Consider the following 23,635-nt stretch of genomic DNA (forward strand, 5'->3'; position numbering starts at 1 on the left):
GATAATATACACAATTACATGGTCAAAAAAGCGCTTCTTTTAATACCTACAAGAACGTTTACAGTTGCAGCCAAAACGGGAGGTAACCAAAAACAGTAAATTCAAAACACACTTTCTACCATATTCATCAAGATTCAAACCTTTCACAAATTTAAGAGAAAAAAGTGATCGAAATTAGGATTGAACAACATATTAATAGTTTATTATTTATCTTTGGCGGAAAATGAAGTAGCCACATTTCAAACAATTTCAATACACTGCTGAAAATATGCTGCAATGTAAAATTTTTGGAATATTCTATTACGGACATTTTATATAATAGAATAGAATATGTTCAACAGCTGATGTATTTTAATTTGAACCTCAGACCAGCATGAGCAAGGCATTTTATATTCCAGTCACATAGTCACTGTTTTAGATATGCACATAGAACATTTCTACACTATTAACACAGCAAATTCAAATAAACACAGTTACCAAATTATAAAAATAAAACAGAATACTTGCCAGATAAGCTTGTTCTTATATTGAAAAAAGCAACCTTTGATTGTTTCTAAAAATTGGCAAACAAAATAGATCAGTAATTTTCAATGAAAATGATACTACTTGTAACCAAAAGACGACATGTTAATATCAAGATAGATTATATGTATTCTAAGAATAAACCTGCTTTTATTCTCGTTCTATTCAATTTTGATGTTTATGTATGCAGCTAAATTTAGGTTTATAAAATCTCAATGAACACGTTCAAATAAGAATATACAAGGTCTCCTTGTGGTTTATCGCTTGATTTACCATGGTATAGGGTTTAGATGCTTGGATAAAAAAGCGTTTAAATAAAAGTTGGCCGTAAAAGATGATGGCTCTTACGAAAACAGGTGTCAAATTTCCTGCAAGAAATCATCCTTAAAAACAAGCAAGAATTTGCATTTAAAAGAACACAATGCTAACATGCAAAAGATTCATATTCCAACACAAATAACCTTAAGATTTGAGAGAAGCTACGATAATAGAAAACGTAGTTGACCTTAAAATATCAGTATTCATAGTCATCGGCTAATGTAAGGCATCTGGTCAATTATGAGAGAGAAATGTTGGAAGAAGAGTTTCCCACAATGGCAGTAGATTAAAATGAAAATTAAATACCCTGGACAGATGAGTATTTTAATGGCCAGAACAAATGACTTACCTCCAGTCGTATGGTCAGAATTTGGCCCAGTGTAACGAGACCGAGTATGACCGGATTCTCGTAGCCAGTCAAAGTCTTCAGATATGTCCTGTTGCCAGTTACAAAGTCCATCCTCAAAATTGCAGTCAAGGGAAGCCCAATCTTTAGGACAAAAGAGAACATTGTATTTAGACAAACTGATCTTATTTAAATTTTGTTTTTATTATAATTAAATTGTAGCCTTAAATTTTCAAAAACATGTTACAAGTACATATTAGTACACGCTTAAGTTGAAGCATACTACGAAATATTTTTTTAATAAAAGAATAAAAGGTAAGAAATCAATCCTCAGAGTAGAACAAATCAAATAAAATTAACATTCGAGCAGTAGAAACGTTTATAACTCATATCACACCAATTTAACCCGCGCAGCGTCGCGTGCATTGCACTTTAACTATGCTGGAAAATTGTCAAACGGTTGAAATTGTTTTACACTTTATTAGGGTACAGCGTATAGCATTGTGTACGTGTAAATATTAATGTTCATTTATATCTTCATTGAATTACATTTTTCAAAGCATTTCATTATTAATGATTCATATTCTTTCGCATTCAAATGTAGTTCCTTACCAGTAAAAATAAAAATTATATTTTCACTGCTTTGAAAGAGTAAAAATTTCAATTTATTTCACTGATACAACTCAGTATTTAACTGACAAGCGTAACATAAATCATGCAATTACACTATGAATAATTATCAAAACCCTGAGTTTACTTATTACTCCTCGAAATAATTGCTTATTTTAAAACGGTTAGGTGACAGTTGTTAAATGTCTTACAAGATGATAAAAGAATACAAATTCCATAGTACATTTCCTACTTAAACACAAGGGATTAAAGCTGGAGTTAGATAATATAATATTATGGCCATTTCGGGCATTCAAGAGACATATTATTAATTATCTCACTGAAGTGAAAGAGCATGGAATTTCACCTCTTTCTAACTATTGATGAAAAAGGTTACTTCCAGTACATGCGAGTATCAAAGGTTCACAAAACTAATGACAGATATATTATGTAAATGAAAAAAGTCGAAAACTGTCCATTATGTGAAAGAATGGAGATTGTCCATTCTTTCAAATAATGGATAGTTTGAGGCTTTTCTCTGACTTAAAACATGGTCCTCACGAAAAAGTCTAGATTGTCGTGATATTATATAATTTCTTTAATACTGGCTTCTTTAAGGCGAAGCTATTCATTGATTGTGTCTCTGAATTAAACTAAAAACAAGGGACACGAAGTCAAAATTAAATTGCACATAAAGATTTATTGCAATTAGAAGATTTTTTTTTGAAACATTTATGATATTCAGTGCTGTTTTTAGAAAATTTTAAAATAAATCTCGTTTTGTTATAAATGTTGAATGTTTTCAAGAACTTTTACAAAACTCAAATTTAACTTGGCCTTATGATATGTGCATCAGTAGTTGTCAATGCCTTTGTACAAGCTGAGTTTACAGATTTATATTGATCAAGTAATTTGATACTATGATGGATTTGAAATGTATGTATATGTTTTTCAAATATCACTCGGTATTTTTAATCAACAATGGAACAGACATGCCGAGAAAATGCTATTTACCATTAGCATAGAAATGTTTCTTATTCTCTTTAGTATTTAGTTAAGAAAACGATGAAAACGGATTTTAATTTGGATTTATTTCTGCCTTTGAAATTCTGTCTTTGATAAGTTGGGGAGGAAAACCTTACTACTTATAATTAATCAAAGGCCTGAATGGCCTGAGTCGGCTAATGATTGATGTACTGACAGTATAGTCTACCAGTTTCAGTTTGTTTTTAGTTTTTTTCTTAAAATTTCATAACACAGCTCGATATTTACCCAAAATATTATATCCGGATACGATTACACTTTTCTCCAGTTTGAACAATATATTTTACAAATTGTGATGATACGAAGACATTTAGCAGCAATTGGCAGTATCTGACATTGAAGTTTACGGTTAAATTACCTATTATTTAAATCTTTTCATAAAAAAGTTGTTTCGTTTCGCCAAACATAGACGATCTACTTTCGATTTCAAAAACTACAAGAAAATACAATTTAATGTTTCGCCGATTTGTTTATTTCTCGAAAAATAAGAATTAAAATCATTTTTAATATCAGTAGTAACTAAACAAACCAGTAAGAGCTTCTTCTTCCGATAATTTATCCGTTTACTGACTGCAAAATTCAACCCACGCAAAGTTTATAGAAATCATACGATGCGTGTTTACGTTCAATGTGGGAGAATTAAGGCTGATCGGCTATGTTACCTAACGCATCCGGACGATTCAGATTTTGTTTTTAAAAAAGCATTGTGTGCGTATCTGTAATTTTATATACGTTTTTATACGCTTAGAAATTATTAGACATGCGTATTTGCATTATTTCTATACGTAATTTACGCTAATACGCATCTTATCTGGAGCCCTGCTGGAACTATTTTTTGTCTTTCGCTGGATGTTACCCAAGCTTTGTAAGCCTGCGCAATTCTTAAAATGCACATTTATGCTTAATGAGTTACATTCGAGAATTGCACAATTACAAGTCATAAATATGACAGATTACATCGTATATTGGTCATAGCAAAGGGAATTGACACAACTTAACTTCATTCATGCAGTGAACTGTTTGAAGTTTGAGAAATCTAATGGAACTACATCCCTTCACTGCGTTATTTGGTCCGTTTAGAGAATCGTTGGATAGCAAGGACTCGTCAAAAGGCTTTCAGCCTTTAGCCGACTCAAAAAAGTCTACCACAGCATGCATGCATTTTCCTTCTCTTATTTAAGAACCAAGTAAAATATGTATTATTCTTAAGGTCTCCCTGAATAAAGGAATGAAGATCTTCAATGCTGGAGACGTCTTTTATATAATATATCATAAACAAATAAACTTTTAAAAGGAAATCTCATGAAAATTGCAAAATTATGTTTTACAAAAACACTACAAACGTTTTACTTGTACTTTTGACTTTTATGACTGGTATGAGAAACTCCTGCATAACAATGTGCAAATCTTAATTAATCTGGTGTTTACAAAATAGAAAATGGAATTTTTACATCAATCTTCAAATTACAAAAGTCGAAGAGATTCATTCGGAATAAATGTCTTATCCCGTAATTACGAAATATCATTATTATAAGAAAATTACATTACCCTTATCACATTACTTCGAGAACTATACTCGCTATGATGGCTTCATGCCTCGTTTTTACGAGATAACATTTCGTAATTACAATAAATTACATATATCGTATATCGTTATTACAAAACGAAAATCGTTCTTATCGCGTAATTACGAGATATTCTATCATTATTACAAGAAAATTACCCGTATACCCGTTTCACATAACTACGAAATCTTTACATGACGACTTCGTATCTCGTTTTTACCAGAACTGATTTCGTTATTACAATATCTAATATCGTTAATGCAAGAAAATTGCATCGTCAAATTTTCGGGTAATACCGAAACGTGTAGCAAAACTTTAGGACATTTGACTTCTTTTTGTTATCTTTGTAGTAGAAAGGTGAATTTGCTCATTTCTGGGTAGGACTTTAATTAATGTATTTTATGACATTTTTTACTCGAACACTGCATAAGAAATGTTGGTATGCAGCATTTAAAAAATAAAGAAAAAAATATTTTTTTTGTAGTTGCCTATATCCAGCTGAAAATGCCATACCAGTTGTATTTTTGTGATACTTTTTATAACGATGTAGGGGTAACAATTGAAGATTCAAACTAAATTTCTGTCATTACTTTTGGCCTATTCTTTGATTTTCATTTTACTGATAATCTCGGAGGCGATTTGAGTCATACGTTCCCCTTCAGAATCTTTATTGCAGCTACAATTTCTGTAAAACGTAGTTCATATTTCGAAACTTTTGAATTTCATAGGTTGATGTACTCACACCTCCCAACGTACAAGATTGTTACTATGCATGTCAATTATTAACCTGTACCTGTTCATTCTTAAAGTATATATTATTTTAAGAATGGACAGTTACAGGTTAATAATTGACAGGTATAGTAAAATAATAATGTGTATTATTAGTTACACTGCTTGTTGGTGACAGGATACGGGATATACTCTCGAAGAAATCCATATCAAGCGAGAATTATCAGAGGTGGAGGACGAATGATTTCATACACAATGTCTTTTATCAAATCGTCACGGAGAACATACACCCCACCCGGGGATCGAACTCGCGACCCCGCGATCCGTAGACCAACGCTCTACCTACTGAGCTAAGAGGGCGGGCTACATTGCCTTTTGAAGTTTGGGTAAGCAACACGTTGTCCTGATATGCCCATCATTTGAATTTTTTTTTTTGAAAAATGGGCTCTATACAATAGTATCAATCAAACCGAGCTTGTACATGTAACATTTTCATTTATATCGTGTTGGATGACCTGTGATTTTTCACTTTTCACTTTTTCTATTTATTATTACACGTTTAGGAAATGGCCATTATTTTAATTGGAACTACACTCAGTCTATCATTGAAGGTTCCATCTACATCGCATATGAACACATTTGCGGTTGTCTAAATTGCTTTGGTACTTGTTTAAAACATACCGGTATGTATACAATTTTGTTGCTCGCTTCAATGGAATTGTCGTACCGGTGAACGATTTGCTCACATTAATTCGACAAATTTACAGTCGGTAATTCAATTTTCTTTGAATTATTCTGTTTCTGAAATAGGATATCACTAATCGGTCTTCGTAGTCCGACCTGTATATAAACAAAGACTTACCGTGGAAAATATATGCTTGATTAGTGAAAGAACAAGTGTGAACATTTTGCAGTGCTACTGATCAAAATATCGTAGAAGGATATCTGTCAATCCGAATGCAACTTATATAAATGTTTTGTTCTTCCTGTCCTTTCCATTCGGAAGCAAAATATAGCAAATGCATCACAATTTTATACTTAAAACCCTTACTTTAAGCAAAAGACAAGACTGAAATGTCAAATTGTACCCGATGTTTAAATTGCGGCACCGGGCAATTATGCATTTACATTTTGTAAAAAAAAAATCTTTGTTAAATTGTAGTTTTATGCTTTTTTACTTTCTATGGCAGATCATGATATCAGCTTGCCATGTCGTTCAAACAAGTGAAAAATGAAGTACAACAAAACTGATTTTACACTTCTCAAGTTGCGTTACTCGAGCCTGCCCATATACATTTTGTAAGACAGGATTTTTATGGCTTGGATGCTATTGCCATATTTAAACGCACCCTGTATAATTTAGAGAATAATGAAATAATAAAAAACGAACAAAGTGAGTAATTATAAGTGATCTAAACAGTGTGTACTGGAGGTTATATTCTTCTTCCTGCTCTTACTTATATCATTTAGATCTTGATTTGTGCGTGGATAGCTTGATTGTATACCATTACATTAATGATTTGATGCTGATTTTAAACAAGAGAGAAAAAGCGGCCATCTTGACATGTTCTACTTATTTTGTAATAAAATTCCCGATACGACGGTCATATATTCAACTGAATCTTTGTAAGTAGGAAACAACAAAATACCCCATTTGAACAGGCTAATTGGCTAAAATATGTAAACTAGAACTTGCATTGAACAAACACCTAGCACTATACACAATTTAAATTTTACCAAAATAACTAATATTTTCTACTTTTTATACACTAAAATACTTCTTATAAATAACACTCTGAAATACAAAAGATGTTATATGTTTCTGTAACAATAGATTTTAGCTTGTTTGTATTCAAATATTAAAGCATGGCTTCGGTTAGATTTTATAAAAAAACGTTCGACGTATTTGAAAAGAAAATAACACGTTCACATCTAGAGAATCTATTTTTTTCGTAGACAATGAAATAAGCAAACACTATTTAAGCAGATATTTTTTCAGGATAAATCTTTGTTTATTTACAGGTCGGACTACGAAGCCCCGTTTTTGATATCCTATTCTAAAAACATAAAGAAAAAGAAAAAGACACCACTTGACGTGAACTTACGTATCTGTTTTGTGTGCCGGAAGTGCTAAAGGGCACTGGTGGTGCTCTTATAACGCAATAAGCAGCCGTGGTATCGATTATTAATTGAGCTACAGACTGAAAATTAATATGTAAAAATACTGTCCACAACAACTCCGAGACTTGTGAATTTATCAAAAATTAGAAATTATATAAATATATATTATACATACCTTGAAAGCCATGACAAATAAACATTAAGAGAGTAACACATTTAACACGACATAATATCTCCTTCAACATTTTTGTCCTTCTGCACACACAACAAGGAAGTTAAAATGAAACCTGTGTTAAAATATACTAAACACAAATATGCTTAATATACAATGTATATGGTCTCAAGATGAAGGTTACCCTACCCCTATCGTATTTCAGCAAATATGTTATAATGTAAAATACATTTGTCCGCTTAACAGCTGATTAATTGTAATGGTAAACATTGAAACACAGTTGAATTGAACATGAATAGCCTTAACCATCCGTTTAAATACTGTCAAGTATTTACGTAGTAAATTATAATATGAAATAGGATGATTTTGACATTACCATATACAAGGAATTTAGCGTACTTCTCATACGTAAAATGTTGTGGTACACTTGGTATTTAAGTTTGTAAATTCAAATTGTATCTTTGGTATCCAAAGATAATTGTGGTAGCGAACATAATGCATTTCAAATGTTAAATTCAGTAATAATACAGTATCCTTAAAACATTTATGCAATGATTGATAAAACTGTTGCTGTTTGTATTTATCTGGGGATAATGTATAAACAGCATGCATATATTAAACATAAACTCATAGCCGTTTGGTTTACAACGACTGAACAAGTTATCATCATTGACAGACAGAAAAATATTTAAAAGTTTATGAAATTTCATTCGCTAAATTATCCTAAGTTTTTATCTTTCATAAAGGGTTCAGTGTTCTTTCGAGAAATAATGTGTTGTTTGTTTTTTAACAGGCACACAAGCCTATATCTTCTGCTAAGTCATTCCTGTTAATGTGATATAACAAGCCACGATTAATAAGTGTTCACGGGTGAGGTCATTTTTCTGTTTTAATTTTTTTCATTTCTTCTCTAATAAATTATCAGGCAACTCGGCACTTTACGTACAAGAATAAGATACAGCGCGTATTTCAAGAGCTCGCAGTACAGTAATGTTGCCATAGAACAATCAATGCCCTTAAAGGACCGACAGCCAGTGCGTATTGAGTGATATTTTACCCAATACACCTAAAGAATAGACGTTTCTTTGTGCATAGACCGGACATGATTTGAACAATGTTGGTAGAGGCCTACTAGACAATGCTACTTTCCAAATATCTAAGCTCTGTGCATTGTAGTTCACGACAAGAAGATTTTTAAAGGTTTCCCCTATACAACATACAAAACCTTAAGTTTGCCCCAGAGTGGGGCCAATTTCAACCCTAACCCTAAAACCTAAACCCTAACACATACCCTAGAGCGGAGTGATTTCATAATCATAATAGAATTCGTTGATGCTTGTTGTTTAAAACAGTAGTCCTCCGTTGCTGACACACTCACACAATACCAAGATTATAAAAAGTAAATATAGGACTATTCTTTACACGTCCAGGATATTTGTGTGATGCGGTCACAAAGAAATAGAAGGAAAACCAAAACGACGCGAGGTTGAAACTTGGTAGTTGATTTAGAGCTTTAGCCATTTGCTAAAGGACTGACTAAAAAGGAGAGAGGATTCAAGCAGATATTGAACAAACTTTGTCCACTATAGTGTATTCTTCTTTCCACAAAAGATTAATTATTGTCCGCACAACCTCATGAATTATTTCACGAATTAATATCTGCCTTGTTAATGCCAAACAATCAGTGGTTATTCAATATTACCAAAACTGTTCAGATGTCAAGAGAAATCCCCCTTTACTTTATTTTTTATCATGTTGTGAAAACTCTGTTTTGACGTTAAATCAGCTGACGATTTTACATTTAACGGTTGGTTTAATTGATATCATAGAATTAATATGTCACACAAGTTTAATGATTTCGGATAAAAGCGCATATTTGTCACACTATACGTACTATCAACCCTGTAAGACTACCCTTGGCAAATGAAAAAGTAGATTTTTGATAACTGGTGTTCTTTCTATGCGGGTAAATTTACTCTGCATTTAAATAGAAAGGGAAAATAGTGGCTTTAAAGTAAGTTTTATTGTAGTGGCTGTTTAGTTGGCGACCTGTTGAGCGGGGATTACTGTGTATGTTTTTGTTAATCGATTACCTATAAAATATAACTTCGGTCACGGTATTTGAAAATTAAAAGATATTCTTAAGCTGTCTAATCAACAACATTTTTTTTTGTATCGTACACTCTATTACAAATAATATGCTACAATCCACAAATGATTGAACGTTTGACAGATAATCTTCGAAAGTGAAATAAATGAACTATTCTATGGCTGTTGCTACTCTCAGTTGAGTATTTTGAAAGCGTTGGTGATAATTCATGCTGTTGATTATGGTCTTGTTACTGTCGATGCTGATACCGTATTGGCTTTACGTACAGAAACAGATGATGGTTTTGAAGGCGACTGGTGGTCAAGACAATTTTTTAGTAATGTCGAAGGTGAACATTTTGATGATGATGACGATGATTATCATTTCATTATTGCTATAGTTACAACAAGAAATATTGTTCCCTTATTACCCTACCTCCGATAGAACTTATAAATAAACAAATAACACAATGTTATTTTTTGGTATAAGCCGTGGGAACCGCAGACCGACTGTTATTTATTTTATACTTCAAAATATAATTATTCATACTTCACAATTCATTATATCATTCCAAAACAATATAATACATAATACAATCAATTTCATATACATGTATCATTATATCAAAAAATGTTAATGTTTGATTTAATACATTCTAACATTAAATGTATAGCATATTAAATTCTTTTATAATTACTGTACAAATGATGCCATTTTCATTAAACGCCCTTCATTGAAATACTGAAATAACTCATTTGACACGATTAATGTTTAAAAAGAAAATCACAACCAGCCGTCGGTCGTTCCCAAAGCTGAATGACTATTTAGCGCCAAACCTGAAAACTTCGTGCACCTTCTACAGCGACACCTATCGGAGCTAACCTATCAAGGGAAATCAATTTTCGTCTAATTCACTCCTTTCAAACGACGAAAATTTCATTTCCCTTATTACCCTACCTCCGATAGAACTTATAAATAAACAAATAACACCACTGTTAGCTGCAGCCGTAGCACCGCCTGACCTCAATGAGTGCAAACAATACTGAGTGATATCTTTCACATGAGGTTTAAACGCTTCTAAAAAGAGTGTCCGAAGGTTACTATAAACTAAATGTTTACCATCATTTCTAAGTACGTAACCAGTCTTGGTTGCACTCAAATGAGAAAATATAATATAAACATCTGAATGACATGAAATATCTGTCCAGAATAAATAACGTTCAAGGTTCAAGACCGGGCACAATACAGTTCCAGTTCTAGCTATGAGGATCCATGCCCCATCACGATATTTATTCGTTTTACTCGATTCTATTAACACACTCATATATATACTATTAATAATGATGTCACATCTACGTAAGTTCAAAAGTTCATCACTTCTTAAAAAACCAGCAAATGAAAGTAAACACGCGCAAATAGTTCTTTGATTTTTTACATTCCTTTCTTCGTATAAACGTGTAAACATTTTAAACATCAACTCTATAGTAATAGGTTCTTTCTTTTTAACCGGCTTAGCTAGCTTTCTTTTAGCCGCACTTAACACATTTACAACTAAATTAGAATTTGTAGGTGATTTGAAGTCAAACAGTTCATGAAAAAATTTAATGCTATAAAATGCATTTGAAATAGGACTGTGTGTATTGGCGGATTGTGCCAAGGATGCCAGATACAACGCTACATGGAACGCCCTAGCGGGCAATGTATCCTTACTCTCAAGTCCTTACTCAAAGCCCATGCCCTACAACGTTTGAATCCTCCTTTGTAAGCCAAACAGGTGTTTTCCGCTCTAGATTCTTTGAGTATTTCCGGTAGTAAGGAAACCTTGTCCGCCAGGACATCCGGCAGCTGCTCTATGTCATCAGCATAACTCTGGAAAAATAAACGTGTATAGAAATATTTAATATATCAAATGTAATTTAAATATTCATTATTATATATCAACTATTTTCTACAAAAAATTGTTAAAAAATTAAACATAAACAAGACTAGTTTTTTCCGGAAACTTTTCAGTTTAAATATATTGCGTAAATTCTAAAAAAGCATCTAGTTACATAAGTATCTCTATTAATTTTATTATCCTCAGTCAAACTCACATTTAGTGTGATGAGATACAACAATCATTTAACCATAATAATTTATATTGATAGCTTAAGTATTTAAACCATGTGTACCACACATGTGTATTGTTTCCGTGTCATATCGCACAATTTCGAACCAATAAATCATGCTTTTGTAAACTCTATCTCTAAATATTAATACAACCCTATGCGCAATAATCACACATAGCACCCAGTTTACTTATAAGCAAACTGTTAAAAGGCATATGCCTATCAATCAATATCTCGGTGCTAAACCCATATTTACATATAACCATAAAGATACATACATAATCATACCTCATCCCTATGTGTAACCATAGTACCAGACTTAAGTCTGAATTAAGCAATCATCTATAAACATGATACAAGGTATCTCCATCAAATACAATGTGAATATATCCACACATAATTCCCAACATGAAAAAATAACATGTTGTTCCAAGGCATGCGCCTAGACAGTTTACTGCCAGCTAATTCTAAAGGCAGCCACGCCAATATACCAAGGGAGGCCACTTAGTTTGTAATATACATATATGTATAAATAAGTTATTTCCCTTACTCTATACAAGGCTAACATATTGAATTTCAAATTTTCATTTCTAAACATTCCTTTCCCATTTTGACATGCAATATAGAATTCTTTATCTGTGGGTAAATACATCCAGTCTTTCACAAAAAACTCCCAAATGTCATTTGTTAAGCACAATAATGGCCAAAAATTGGCAGATGTCCACTCGGGAATAACCAAAATACCTCTGGCTTTACATTTTTCCATTTTCTTTAAGACCCTGCTTACTAAAATGACAGGAGGAACATATAATCCAAACTTTTTGCCCCAGTCAAAAGTAAACGCATCTACACCACCAAAATTTTGAATAGAAAATTGGCAATTTCGCATTATGTTCTGACGCAAAAAAGTCTATATCTAATGTTCCCTATCTTTCTTGTATCATTTTTAAGATTTCAAAAGATATCCCCCAGTCATCAGTTTCTACCACTTTTGATAAATAATCTGCCCTTTCATTCATACTCCTTGGTAACCACTCTACTTCTAAATGAATAGAATGTATCGAGGTAAAATTGAAAATCTTTAAGGCCAAGTCTTGCAATTCTGGTTTCATAGACCCTTTTTGAACTATAGTACATACGCCTGTATTGTCTGTAAACCACTTCACTCTTTGATTTCCTAATACATGAACTAAAGACCGTAAAATCCTATAAACGGCACATAGTTCTCTCAACGTGGAGGACTTAAGAGACTCTTCTTGAGACCAAGTCCCGTGAGACACCCCGTTTACAGTACCTACTTCATAGCCCGCAAATGCTGTATTCGAGGCATCGCTATAAACGATCCTAGAACAATAATCTGAGGTATTCAAGTGCATAACATTAAGAGAAATCAAAGTATTTTCCCAGAATGCTAACTGCTGTCGACTCTCTACGGACAATTTTATGTAAGAATTCCATGAACGGGCTTGCAAAATATCCATGCTTATATTACGAGTCATAATTTGTGATACAGGACCTACAACAATACTCATTGAAATAATCTGTCCCACAAAACTGGCGACCTTTCTAACCGGGACCCATTTTGACATTTTCAGCTCATGGAGCATTGACATTGCTTTATCAATCCTGCGCTGAGGAATACTAATAGTAAATCCAATAGAATTTAAAATAGCACCGAGCCATTCTAAAATTTGTACCGGGCACCACTGTGACTTATCAGCCTTGGGTATTAAACCCGAATCGATTAAATCTTGCTTCACATCCATGGATAATTATTTAGTTAACCCCAGATTATCTGCTACACCAAAACCGTCATCAAGAAACATAATTACCCTTTTTCCTTCTTCCCTCCATTTTGCTATTAAAGGGCGGGTCAATTTTGTATACAAATAAGGTGCTACTCCTAATCCAAATGGGAGTACTAAAAATTTATAATAGCGAACTATACCTTTCATGTCAACGAAAGAAAACCCTAGAAATTGTGTGGTAAAAATATATCCACAAAATGATATGCAGAGTGAATATCAAATTTTATCATCCAACTGTCCTTTTTGATATACATGAGTGCTATTCTCAAATCTTCATATTTCACCGACTGTTTCCATACATGTTTATTGACTAATCGTAAATCTAAAATAAGACGTTTTTTGCCATTGTTTTGTGTAGAAACAGACAAAGGATTAACAACTGTAGGTATATCTGCACACTGTTCAATTAAACCTCTGTCTAATAAATATAGCCTCTTTAACAAAATAACTTTCTTTTAAAGCAGACGAATTATTACTAGAAAAAGATCTAACGAGTAAAATGGGATTTTGTATCCATAAAAAATGGTGTCTAAAATAAACTGACTTGCTCCTATAGCCTTCCAAAAATCGATATGATCTTTTAATCTGTTTTTAACAATAATATCTTTCTGTCCCTGTTCGTATTCAAAGAAATCGTCTGTAAACTTATTTTTATCATACTCAAAAGATCTAAAAATAGAATACTCATCTTGAATATCAATATCTGGGTTTTCCCTAACTGGGACACTCTCATTTTCTTCCGGGTAATTCAGGTTGCTGCGCATATGCCATTTTTCCATTATCTATCGCCCAAAGTCCTTGTTTCAAATTTTCCTCCAACTCAGAGTTAAAATCAAATTGAATACGGTTTCCATCGTACTTCCAACGTATGTCTTTCTCAATCCTTAACTTTTTCACTTCAGAAGATACTGACAAAGAATTACCTCTAACCTCTTCTCTCAGCGCGTTCAAATCGTGTTTTTTGTCCTCTTATTTCACCAATAAGTTCTTTAATATCGTTTTTCAAATCCGAAGATAACGAACCGCCATTACCGGTTTCTGCGTGTACAGGTGTATCAGATTTATCCATTGTCGCATAACAAAGAAAATCACAACCAGCCGTCGGTCGTTCCCAAAGCTGAATGACTATTTAGCGCCAAATCTGAAAACTTCGTGCATCTTCTACAGCGACACCTATCGCAGCTAACCTATCAAGGGAAATCAATTTTCGTCTAATCCACTCCTTTCAAACGACGAAAATTTCATTTGTTATTTGCCAATGGTTGTCTTTCCTCAAAGTGGCGTTATCAAAATGATGATGATGATGGTGATTTATTTACAATTTTTATTAATCATGCTTGTTTATGATATATTTTTATATGACTAGGCAATGCTTGTATCATCACAACAATATTCGACGTGATATTTAGCGCCATGTACGCATCGAGAAATAGCGCTTTCAAATTTGATCAAATATTTTACTTAAAAACACGTTTCAAACAAATTGTCACATAGCACAACTGTCTCAATTTACACACACACTGAGTTGAAAATTCTCTGTGCAGAATAATTCGCCATCATTTTGCGCTCTAATCGAACTATTCCGCAAGACGTATTACCATTTCCGGTCCAGGCGTGCATAAACAAAAGAACGTGACGACCTATCATCTGGCACCATACATCCGCGCAGAAACAGTCCTATAACATTTGATCTGATTTTACAATAAAAACGTATTTATTCCTAGCAAGCCCATGTTTTAACACTATTTATTGTAAACAGAGCATGTTTTATATCAAATAAGGTTAAGAAATTCAACAGTTTTAGTTGTTTATTTCAGCAGAACACCAGGGAGAATTTAATGTCAATAATAGTCTAAAATCATTTACCAGAGATTTGTCACAAGTTTTCACGACCTTGTTTGTCAACCAAGTTGAAAAGTGTCCCAAATGACCAGTTTGGCCACTTATATAAGCTCTGAAAGTGCCAGGACTGTCAGAATTGACCAATCATATGGTTCCATTTGTCCTGTAAGTCTGGCAGGATGACAGGATTTTTATTGGAATGGCGGCCATATTGCCAGGAATATTTTAGAAAAAGTGAATTTACATAAATAATATGAATGATAATATGCTAAAAACACTTAAAATACAAGCCTTACTAGTAATTTCAAATGTTTAACCAAAAGCTTTAATAAAAACTCATAAAAGGAAAGAATTATTAAGGAATATAAATTCCTAGCTGCAAGGATTTTGAATATTCCCGCCTGCCAAACTTAGAGGTCATAGCTGGACAAATCATTATTACAAAATACTGCAAGAATAGCTGAAAGATAGAAAAGTTCATAGTTTCTAGATGAGAAAACATTAAAAGGTTTCATGTGACACATAATATGTGAAGAACTAGCAACTAATTATTTATAAAGAGGCCTTGGAAATTTGACCCAAGGTAGACAACTCTTGTCGGCCATTTTGAAGCCAGTTTACAAAAAGGTAAGAAAATCAATGATTTCTTCAAATATAACCCCTTAATAAATGTCCTATAAAGTCCTATATGTTCAAGATGTCCTATAACATTGTATTAATATCTTAATTTGTGAGATATTCTCTTAGAATACATAAAATAGTGGAAAAATGTCACAGTCTCGAGAAGTTCAGAAATCCTGGCAGGTAAGTGCCTTAAATACCTCCGAATATAAGATTCATTATCAATTTATTCTGTTAGTAAAGTATCCTACATTGTCATCCAAAGTTTATATATTATGCTTCATTTAAGATATACTGTCTAGATTGTTTATTTATAAAAATAGCCATATGTAAGCTTGAGGTTAAATTTGGTATTGAAATTCTGAGTCTATTACATTATACACTTCGGTGGTTATACGTTGCACTAATTATAAATAATTCACTCGGGCTACGCTCTCGTGAAATCAGTACGCTGGACGTATACCCGCCCATCGTGTATAAGTAATAGTTCTGCATTGTGTTTATAGACCTGTGAGGGATTTGTGAACCGAGCGAGCGTAGCGATAACTGACTTACCTACATGCTTCTTTCTTTTACATAGTCCAGATTGGTTTCGGATTTGAAGAACATTTTGTAACGTGTATGTATGATAAAAACAAATAGTTAGAAGAAAGAACAATTAGGACATGACATTTTGCATTGCATGAAAAATCCGTGCATATTTGGGAAATAGTCTCTCTCTGAGATCATCAATGCGTGTCTAGTCAATTAGTCAGAATTTGACGCGAATGGTATTTTATGGTGTTTTTTTTTTTTTCATTTTTGTTTTCAAAAAAAAGTTTATTTAGCTCTTTAACTTGATTTTACTTTGCCGTATAAAAAGTATTGGTATAGATTTATCATTACGTTATCTCATGAAATGCGTATCAGAATATACCCTGATTGGCACAATGCAATGTGCTAAAAACTGCGCGGACACCATAGAGAAGATATAAAAATCTTCAGTTTTCTTGACAATGAAAGTAATGAGTACAACTAATTAAGAAGTTTGTAGTTAGAGGCCTCTGTTTTGATTGACATGGCAACGATCTGAATAAACATTATAAAGTTTAAGATATTCCGCCATCTTGAATTTAGAGTGACCTTCATTTGAGGTGTGAAAATATAGTGAACAAAAGCTTTCAAACGCAGCTGTTCCAGAGTACAAAAACAGCTCAGTTTGCAAGACCTGAACTAAAAGTAGCTGTATAAAAAGTAAAACTAAAATTTGGAAATAAACAAAGAAGATATTTTACCTGTATTTTTCCAAATTTTTGGTTAGATTTATAAATCCTTTCAAAATTCTTTATTAAAAATTCATGAGTGGCAAAAGTTAGTTCAAAGTTTCAGATAGTGCATAGGAGAATTGTCTTACTGAGTAGAACTATACTTAGTACAAAATCTGTTTTCAAAACTGACCACCTCATCTATTAAAACGAAAATAAATCTGTACATATTGCTATTTTCAGCATACATGAAAGTAGTGCTATGTGCGGACAATGATTTTTTACGTATGGTGTACCAAACTGCCTAGAATTGTAAGACAAGTCTCAGACTTAATGTGAACAAGATTTGGCAACGAACCAAACTTTTTTTCAAGGATTGTGCAAGTATAAGAAAGGTTTAATTTATTATATGGGAATTTATGTACTTACGCGCTGCTTATCACACGGAAAATTTGGTGGAAATGGAATTTTCGGCACTTCCTTCGGTAACTACCGAAATTACTTAACGTAACTTTCTCACACATACATGATTGTATATCTATAAATTATAAAAACAATCGAAATATTTGCTTTATCACGAATTATGCAAATATTTTTAGACAATCTTGAAACATTAGGCCACAGTATTTCCGCATATTGGTCCGGGACAAGCTCGATGTGTATAGTGATTCCTTATTAGATGTTTCAATGCGTCGTAAACTAACCAATTTTGATCTATCGGCATTTTTATACAATATGAGAATTTATGCAGCATGTTTTTAAAAACACAGTGAAATAAATCGCAGAAAAAAATGTACAGCCAAATATGTTAGGAGGTAATACAATTTGTATACAATTGTAGATAACTACGAAACATTTTACAAAATGCAATCAGTTAAACTTCTAACGCGAAAACCTGATGATTAAAATCAGCAATATCTCAAAAGTAACTTTCTGTTTCTTGGTTCTTCGTTAAACAATAATATTTTTTCACACTTTCATAGATTTAAACTGATAATAAATGTGTATTGAAATTCCGGCATAGAAATGGACACTGACTTTACATTAGAGATTACTGCGGTGTTGACAGCGGAAGCAGCGGTCCAGTACTAAGACTGTCTACGAAACCAAGGATAACGAGTTCTTTATCTGAAAATTACGAACATTGGGATCAATGTTCAGTATACACCTGAAAATAATAGACTTGCCATTTGCTGAGTGCACACTTGTTTTCTATCGTCGTTAATATAAAGTAGACTAGTAAATATTCGTACATATGCATAATCTTATAACACTTCTTTAATGTATGTTCTCTGAAATTAACAAATAACTGGCTCAGAGACACCATAGTTTAAAGTAAAATCAGTTTATTCACCACGAGGTTCATAATGCACGGGAGTCTCGTGATAGTACATGCCTTTAATTTCACACGGTTGAAGTGTAAACAAATAGTTAAATTTGCTTCGTTTTATTTCTTACGGAAAAGATCAGACGGTTTTTGATATTGGAATAATTAAAGAATATATATGCATTTAAATTTGAAAGTTGGTTGTTTTCTACAGGACGTAAAACTGAAACAAGTAAGCACTTTTACTTTTTCAGCAATGTTCCTCAGGTGAACTTTGACATTGTTTACAAAGAGAAATCAGTTTTGTGTCATCTTGAAATGCGTTGTCCGGCTGAAACGTATAGTTCCCGGAAAAGTTCTAAAATGGTTTATTGTGTGGAGTTTTGTTTTATTTATAAATTCAACACAATGTGCAATATTTCCAGTATTTGAAAATGATTGAAATTCAACAATTCCGCTCTTTCATTAATATTTTGCCAGCGGATGCTTACAAATTTTAAGTGAAACGGCTTTCTTGTCCAAGAGAGGTGTGTAAAGCGAAAAACTATCATTACACATTGCGTTTATTCTTTACATGTGAAGGATCGGTAACAGATTAAGGAGATCGGACAGTGAAAAACTATACTAAATGGATACCTCTAACCATGAATAAGGAGACATACATATTTCAGTAAGGAAATCTGAGGTAAAAGAGCAATCATATACTTTATTCCTTGAAATAAACATGGCGGCGAAATATTTTAGAAAAACCGTGCACGTGTTTTGCGCATTAGAATGTTTAACGACATTTTCTTGAAAAAGTAAAGCTCGTGTGCACTATTTTGGCATTTCTTTAATTTGAAAATAAATATTTTATAGCAATTTAGGTTGCATACGATACCAAAATTTTGCACCACAAATGTTCACTCATTTTCTTCCAAAGCACTGTGGAGATAGGGTTCAGCGTAGCTTTCATGCTCGCAAGTTTACCTACAGATGTATCTTTTCAACTTATATCAGATATATTTTATGTCCTTGCATTTCGAAAGCTGTTTCGAGGATTCTGATTTTTCACATAAATTTCTAATTTTAATTTGCGGAAGTACCTTAATGTCGTTTTGGTTCTCCACACTTGATTCACGTGTAGAAGTTGACAAATACTTGTGGATATCAAGTATAAAATCAATAAAACCTTGTACAGTGCAAAATATCTAATAATATTTAAAGGCATATTAAAAATGTCAACTGTCACTTCGATATGAATTAGAACATGTTTCAGAAAACAAATGTACTTTAACCAGTTTCCCACCAATTACTGCCTTTGAATATGTTTAAACTGTCAGTCTTATTTCAGACAGGCTCGGAATGTATCCCGACAATTTGACTGGGTTATTTTCAAAAATACAACTTCGTTACTTATGTTCCATGTTAATTGTACAGAAAATCGTCATAATTTTCATTAGCAGACTATTAATTAACTTTGAGGAAATTTGTGTAGTTTGTATTTTTTGCAATTATATCATTGTCAATATTTGTCTTTGTAAAATAAAATGTCCTGTTTCATGAAGCATTCTCCACTCTGACGGAAGAGTATGCCCGTATTAACTTTTAGACAAATATCAAGACCTGCTTAGTATTGAATGTTAGAACTTTACAGTAAAGTCATGTTTAAATCAATTTTCAAGATATGTAAAACTGGTCGGAATTTTTTCACTTATAACGTACTTTTTTGAAACAATTGATACTATATTTACGGAGTCAATCACGCGTTCACCTAAAATGTCATGCACGGACTTCTCATGATTTAACTGCATTGTTTCGGTCGCTAACGCATAACTTTAAATTTAATCTCTGACAAATGAGTAAGTGTATCGACAATTTGGCTTAGTGGTTAGATCATTGGACTAGCATCGGAGCGGCTCGGGTTCGATTCCCGCTACTGGCACTTGTGTAGACATTAGAAATAAGACAGGTCTGGAAAGTCTTATAGACCTCATAAGCGGTCTATAAGGTGTTTATAGACCTCATCGGAACAAAGAAGCAGGTAGGTAAATAGTGTTAAAACTCTGTTTTGCTATACATTATTTTTTACATATAAGAAGTGATGATATAAGGTGGCGAATGTGTGCTGGACCAACGCTTCCGCAGGAGACATTATTTGAAAGTGTTTTTATTTTAGCACTGGCGGCCATGCTCTTTTAATAAGAAAAGTGTCAACAATCTTTGGAAAAGGTCACTCAAGAAACATTTTTTGTAAGATCAATATTTAAAATCCTAATCAGACGTATCAGGCAAAAGTCTGTTTCAACTATATACATACATGTAAAGAAAATTGACACCTGTCTTCTGGCGTTCGTGTTCTATGACAAATGAGTCTTGAGAGAGAGAGGGAGAGAGAGAGAGAGAGGGAGGGAGAGAGAGAGAGAGAGATTTTGGTGTACCAATATGTACACATAGGTATTCAGAATGTGAACAGGGTTTGTGTTATTAGTGATTATAAAAGGTAGTTGACAATCAAATACATGTATGTATTTTATATGGAATATGGAAACCGTGGGGTAAATTTTGACCTTAAGCTGTGACATTGACCTTGAATGGACATGGCTGACTCATAAATTCTGCACAACGTCTTGATGAGGTGATCATTTGACCCAAGTTTCGTGAAAATTCTTCAAGGGGTTTCGGCGATACAGAGCTCAAACCTTTGACCTTCAGTGGTGACCTTGACCTTGAGTTGACATGGCTGACTCATGAGTTTTTGATGAGGTGATCATTTGACCAAAGTTTGATGAAAATCCTTCAATGGGTTTAGGAGATACATAGTGGACACAAAATTGAAGGCTCAAACCTTGACCCTAAGTTGTGACCATGACCTTGAGCCGGCATGGTTGACTTATAAGTTTTGCACATTGTTCTGATGAGGTGATCATTTGACCCAAGTTTTATAAAATTCCTTCAAGGGGTTAAGGAGATATAGAGCGGACTCGAAATGGAAGGCTCAAACCTTTCACCCTAAGTTGTGACCTTGACCTTGAGTGGGCATGGCTGACTCATGGGTTCTGCACATTGGCTTGATAAGACGATCATTTGACCCAAGTTTTATAAAATTCCTTCATGGGGTTAAGGAGATATAGAGCGGACACAAAATGGAAGGCTCAAACCTTTGACCTTGAGTTGTGACCTTGACCTTGAGCAAACAAGGCTGACACGTAAGTTCTGCACATTGTCTTGATGAGGTGATCATTTGACCCAAGTTTCATGAAAATCCTTCAAGGTGTTTAGGAGATATGGAGCGGACACGAAAGTGTTACGGACAGATGGACGGACGAACGGACGGAAGGACGGACGAAGACCATTCCTATAACTCCCCACCACTTGTGGCGGGGGATTAAAAATTGTGAACAGGTTCATATCATCATAGTGTTACAAAGAAATTTACCAAAAACATGTCCACGCACACAAAACTGGTCAATCTGTAATGGAATGTCAATGAAAAAAATCAATTTCGGCTATTATCTACTTTCAAAGACAACGCATGTAGGGCATTATCCATGGTCATTTTCAGCTATTATCCATTTTTCACGCAAGGATCAATATAAATGGTATTGACATGAAAAAGGCAATAGTAAACGACTCAATGTAAACTATGTCAGATAGTGAAATTGTAGAGTCGCAATACAGTGAATTACAAGCATGAAAAACAACTCTAAATATTTTTTATGAATTTTCAAACTAAACTTCATAGATTTTGTAAACTACTTAACATACTGTGTATTGTATTCACAAAATACAGTAAATTTTTTAGTTCCATGGAAACAAATCACCATTCTTTCTTTTTGCAACATCTGGTGGCTAAAATCTCTTATCAAGCCACAGCAACTTACCGAAAAACCTGAAATTTACAAATTCGTTGATTGGCCATTTTGTTGCATTTTGGAATTATCACAGCATTTCGAATTATACGGATAAAAGGGTGTACACAGTTTTCATGATTTCGCATAAACGCTCATGTTTGTCACACTACATGTATAATCATACCTGTAAAACTACCCTTTGTAAATGAAAACGAGTATCTATGACAACTGGAAATCCTTCTTTTCGGGTAAATTTACTCTATATTTAAATAGAGAAGGAAAATAGTGGCCTTTAAGTAAGTTGTATTGTAGTGGAATGTTCGTTGGTGACCTGTTGCGAGGGGGTGACTGTATGTCATTTTAAAAGGGAAATTTAACTTCTGTCCTAAATTTCAGCAAGGTATTTGAAAATAAAAAGATATTGTAAAGCTGTCTAATCAACAACATTTATTTGTATCTGACTTTTAAATATACACTCTATCATAAATAATATTAAAAAATCTACAAATGATTGAACATTTGACACATAATTTTCGAAAGTAAAATAAATGTACTTTTCTATGGCTGTTGCTACTCTAAATTGATTATTGTGAATGAGTTGGTGATAATTCAGGCTGTGGAAATTGTTCTTATTACTGTCGTTTCTGATACCATACTGGCTTTATGTACAAAAAAGATGATGTTTTTGAAGGCGACTGGTGGCCAAGACGGTTATTATAGTCGACATGACTATAATGACATGAAGGTGAAGATTTTGATGGTGATGATGACGATGATTAACATTTTATTACTGCTTTAGTTACAACAAGAAATATTTGTTAATGATTGTCTTTTACCATTAAGGCATTATCCGGATGATTGTGATGATGATTATGATGATTGTGATCTATTTACAATGTTTATTAATCTTGTTTGTTTACGATGTATTATAAGAAATGATGATGATGGTAATGATGATGTAATGATGATGGTTATGCTTAGACTGTGCATTTATCAATAATTATGTTAACCTTCGGAAACGGACATTAATTAGATATAAGGTGGCGAATGTGCGTTTGACCAACGCTTACGTAGGAGTGTTTCTATTTTAGCTCTGGTGGTCATGTTCCTTGAATCAGAATAATGTCAACAATCTTAGCTATAGGTCATCCAAGAATCATTTGTGTGAAATATTTTAAAATTGGGCCATCAGTTTCTGACAAGAAGATTTTAATGTTTCTTTGTATACATACAAGGAAATGTGACTATGGCCCCTGGGTACCTTGTGTATGTCAAATCGAAATTATTGGATCATCTTTGATACATTTATGTGACATAACTCTAAAATCAGATCAACA

At 33.2% G+C, this 23,635-nt stretch overlaps 1 protein-coding gene across 2 annotated transcripts in view; it reads right to left on the reverse strand.

Moving 5' to 3' along the window:
• Positions 1-7,753, reverse strand: part of LOC128546238 (MAM and LDL-receptor class A domain-containing protein 1-like) — a 33,006-nt gene extending 25,253 nt beyond the window's left edge. For both annotated transcript variants that reach the window (XM_053541267.1, XM_053541266.1), the window contains exons 1-2: positions 7,430-7,753; positions 1,190-1,330 (exon numbers count right to left, since the gene is read on the reverse strand). In XM_053541267.1, coding sequence (XP_053397242.1) covers positions 1,190-1,330; positions 7,430-7,441 — 153 coding nt within the window. In that variant the 5' untranslated portion in view covers positions 7,442-7,753. The remainder of the gene's footprint in view (positions 1-1,189; positions 1,331-7,429) is intronic.
• Between the last annotated feature and the right edge of the window lie 15,882 nt (positions 7,754-23,635).

Source organism: Mercenaria mercenaria, chromosome 4, assembly GCF_021730395.1.
Source record: "Mercenaria mercenaria strain notata chromosome 4, MADL_Memer_1, whole genome shotgun sequence".
NCBI classification, from domain to species: Eukaryota; Metazoa; Mollusca; class Bivalvia; order Venerida; family Veneridae; genus Mercenaria; species Mercenaria mercenaria.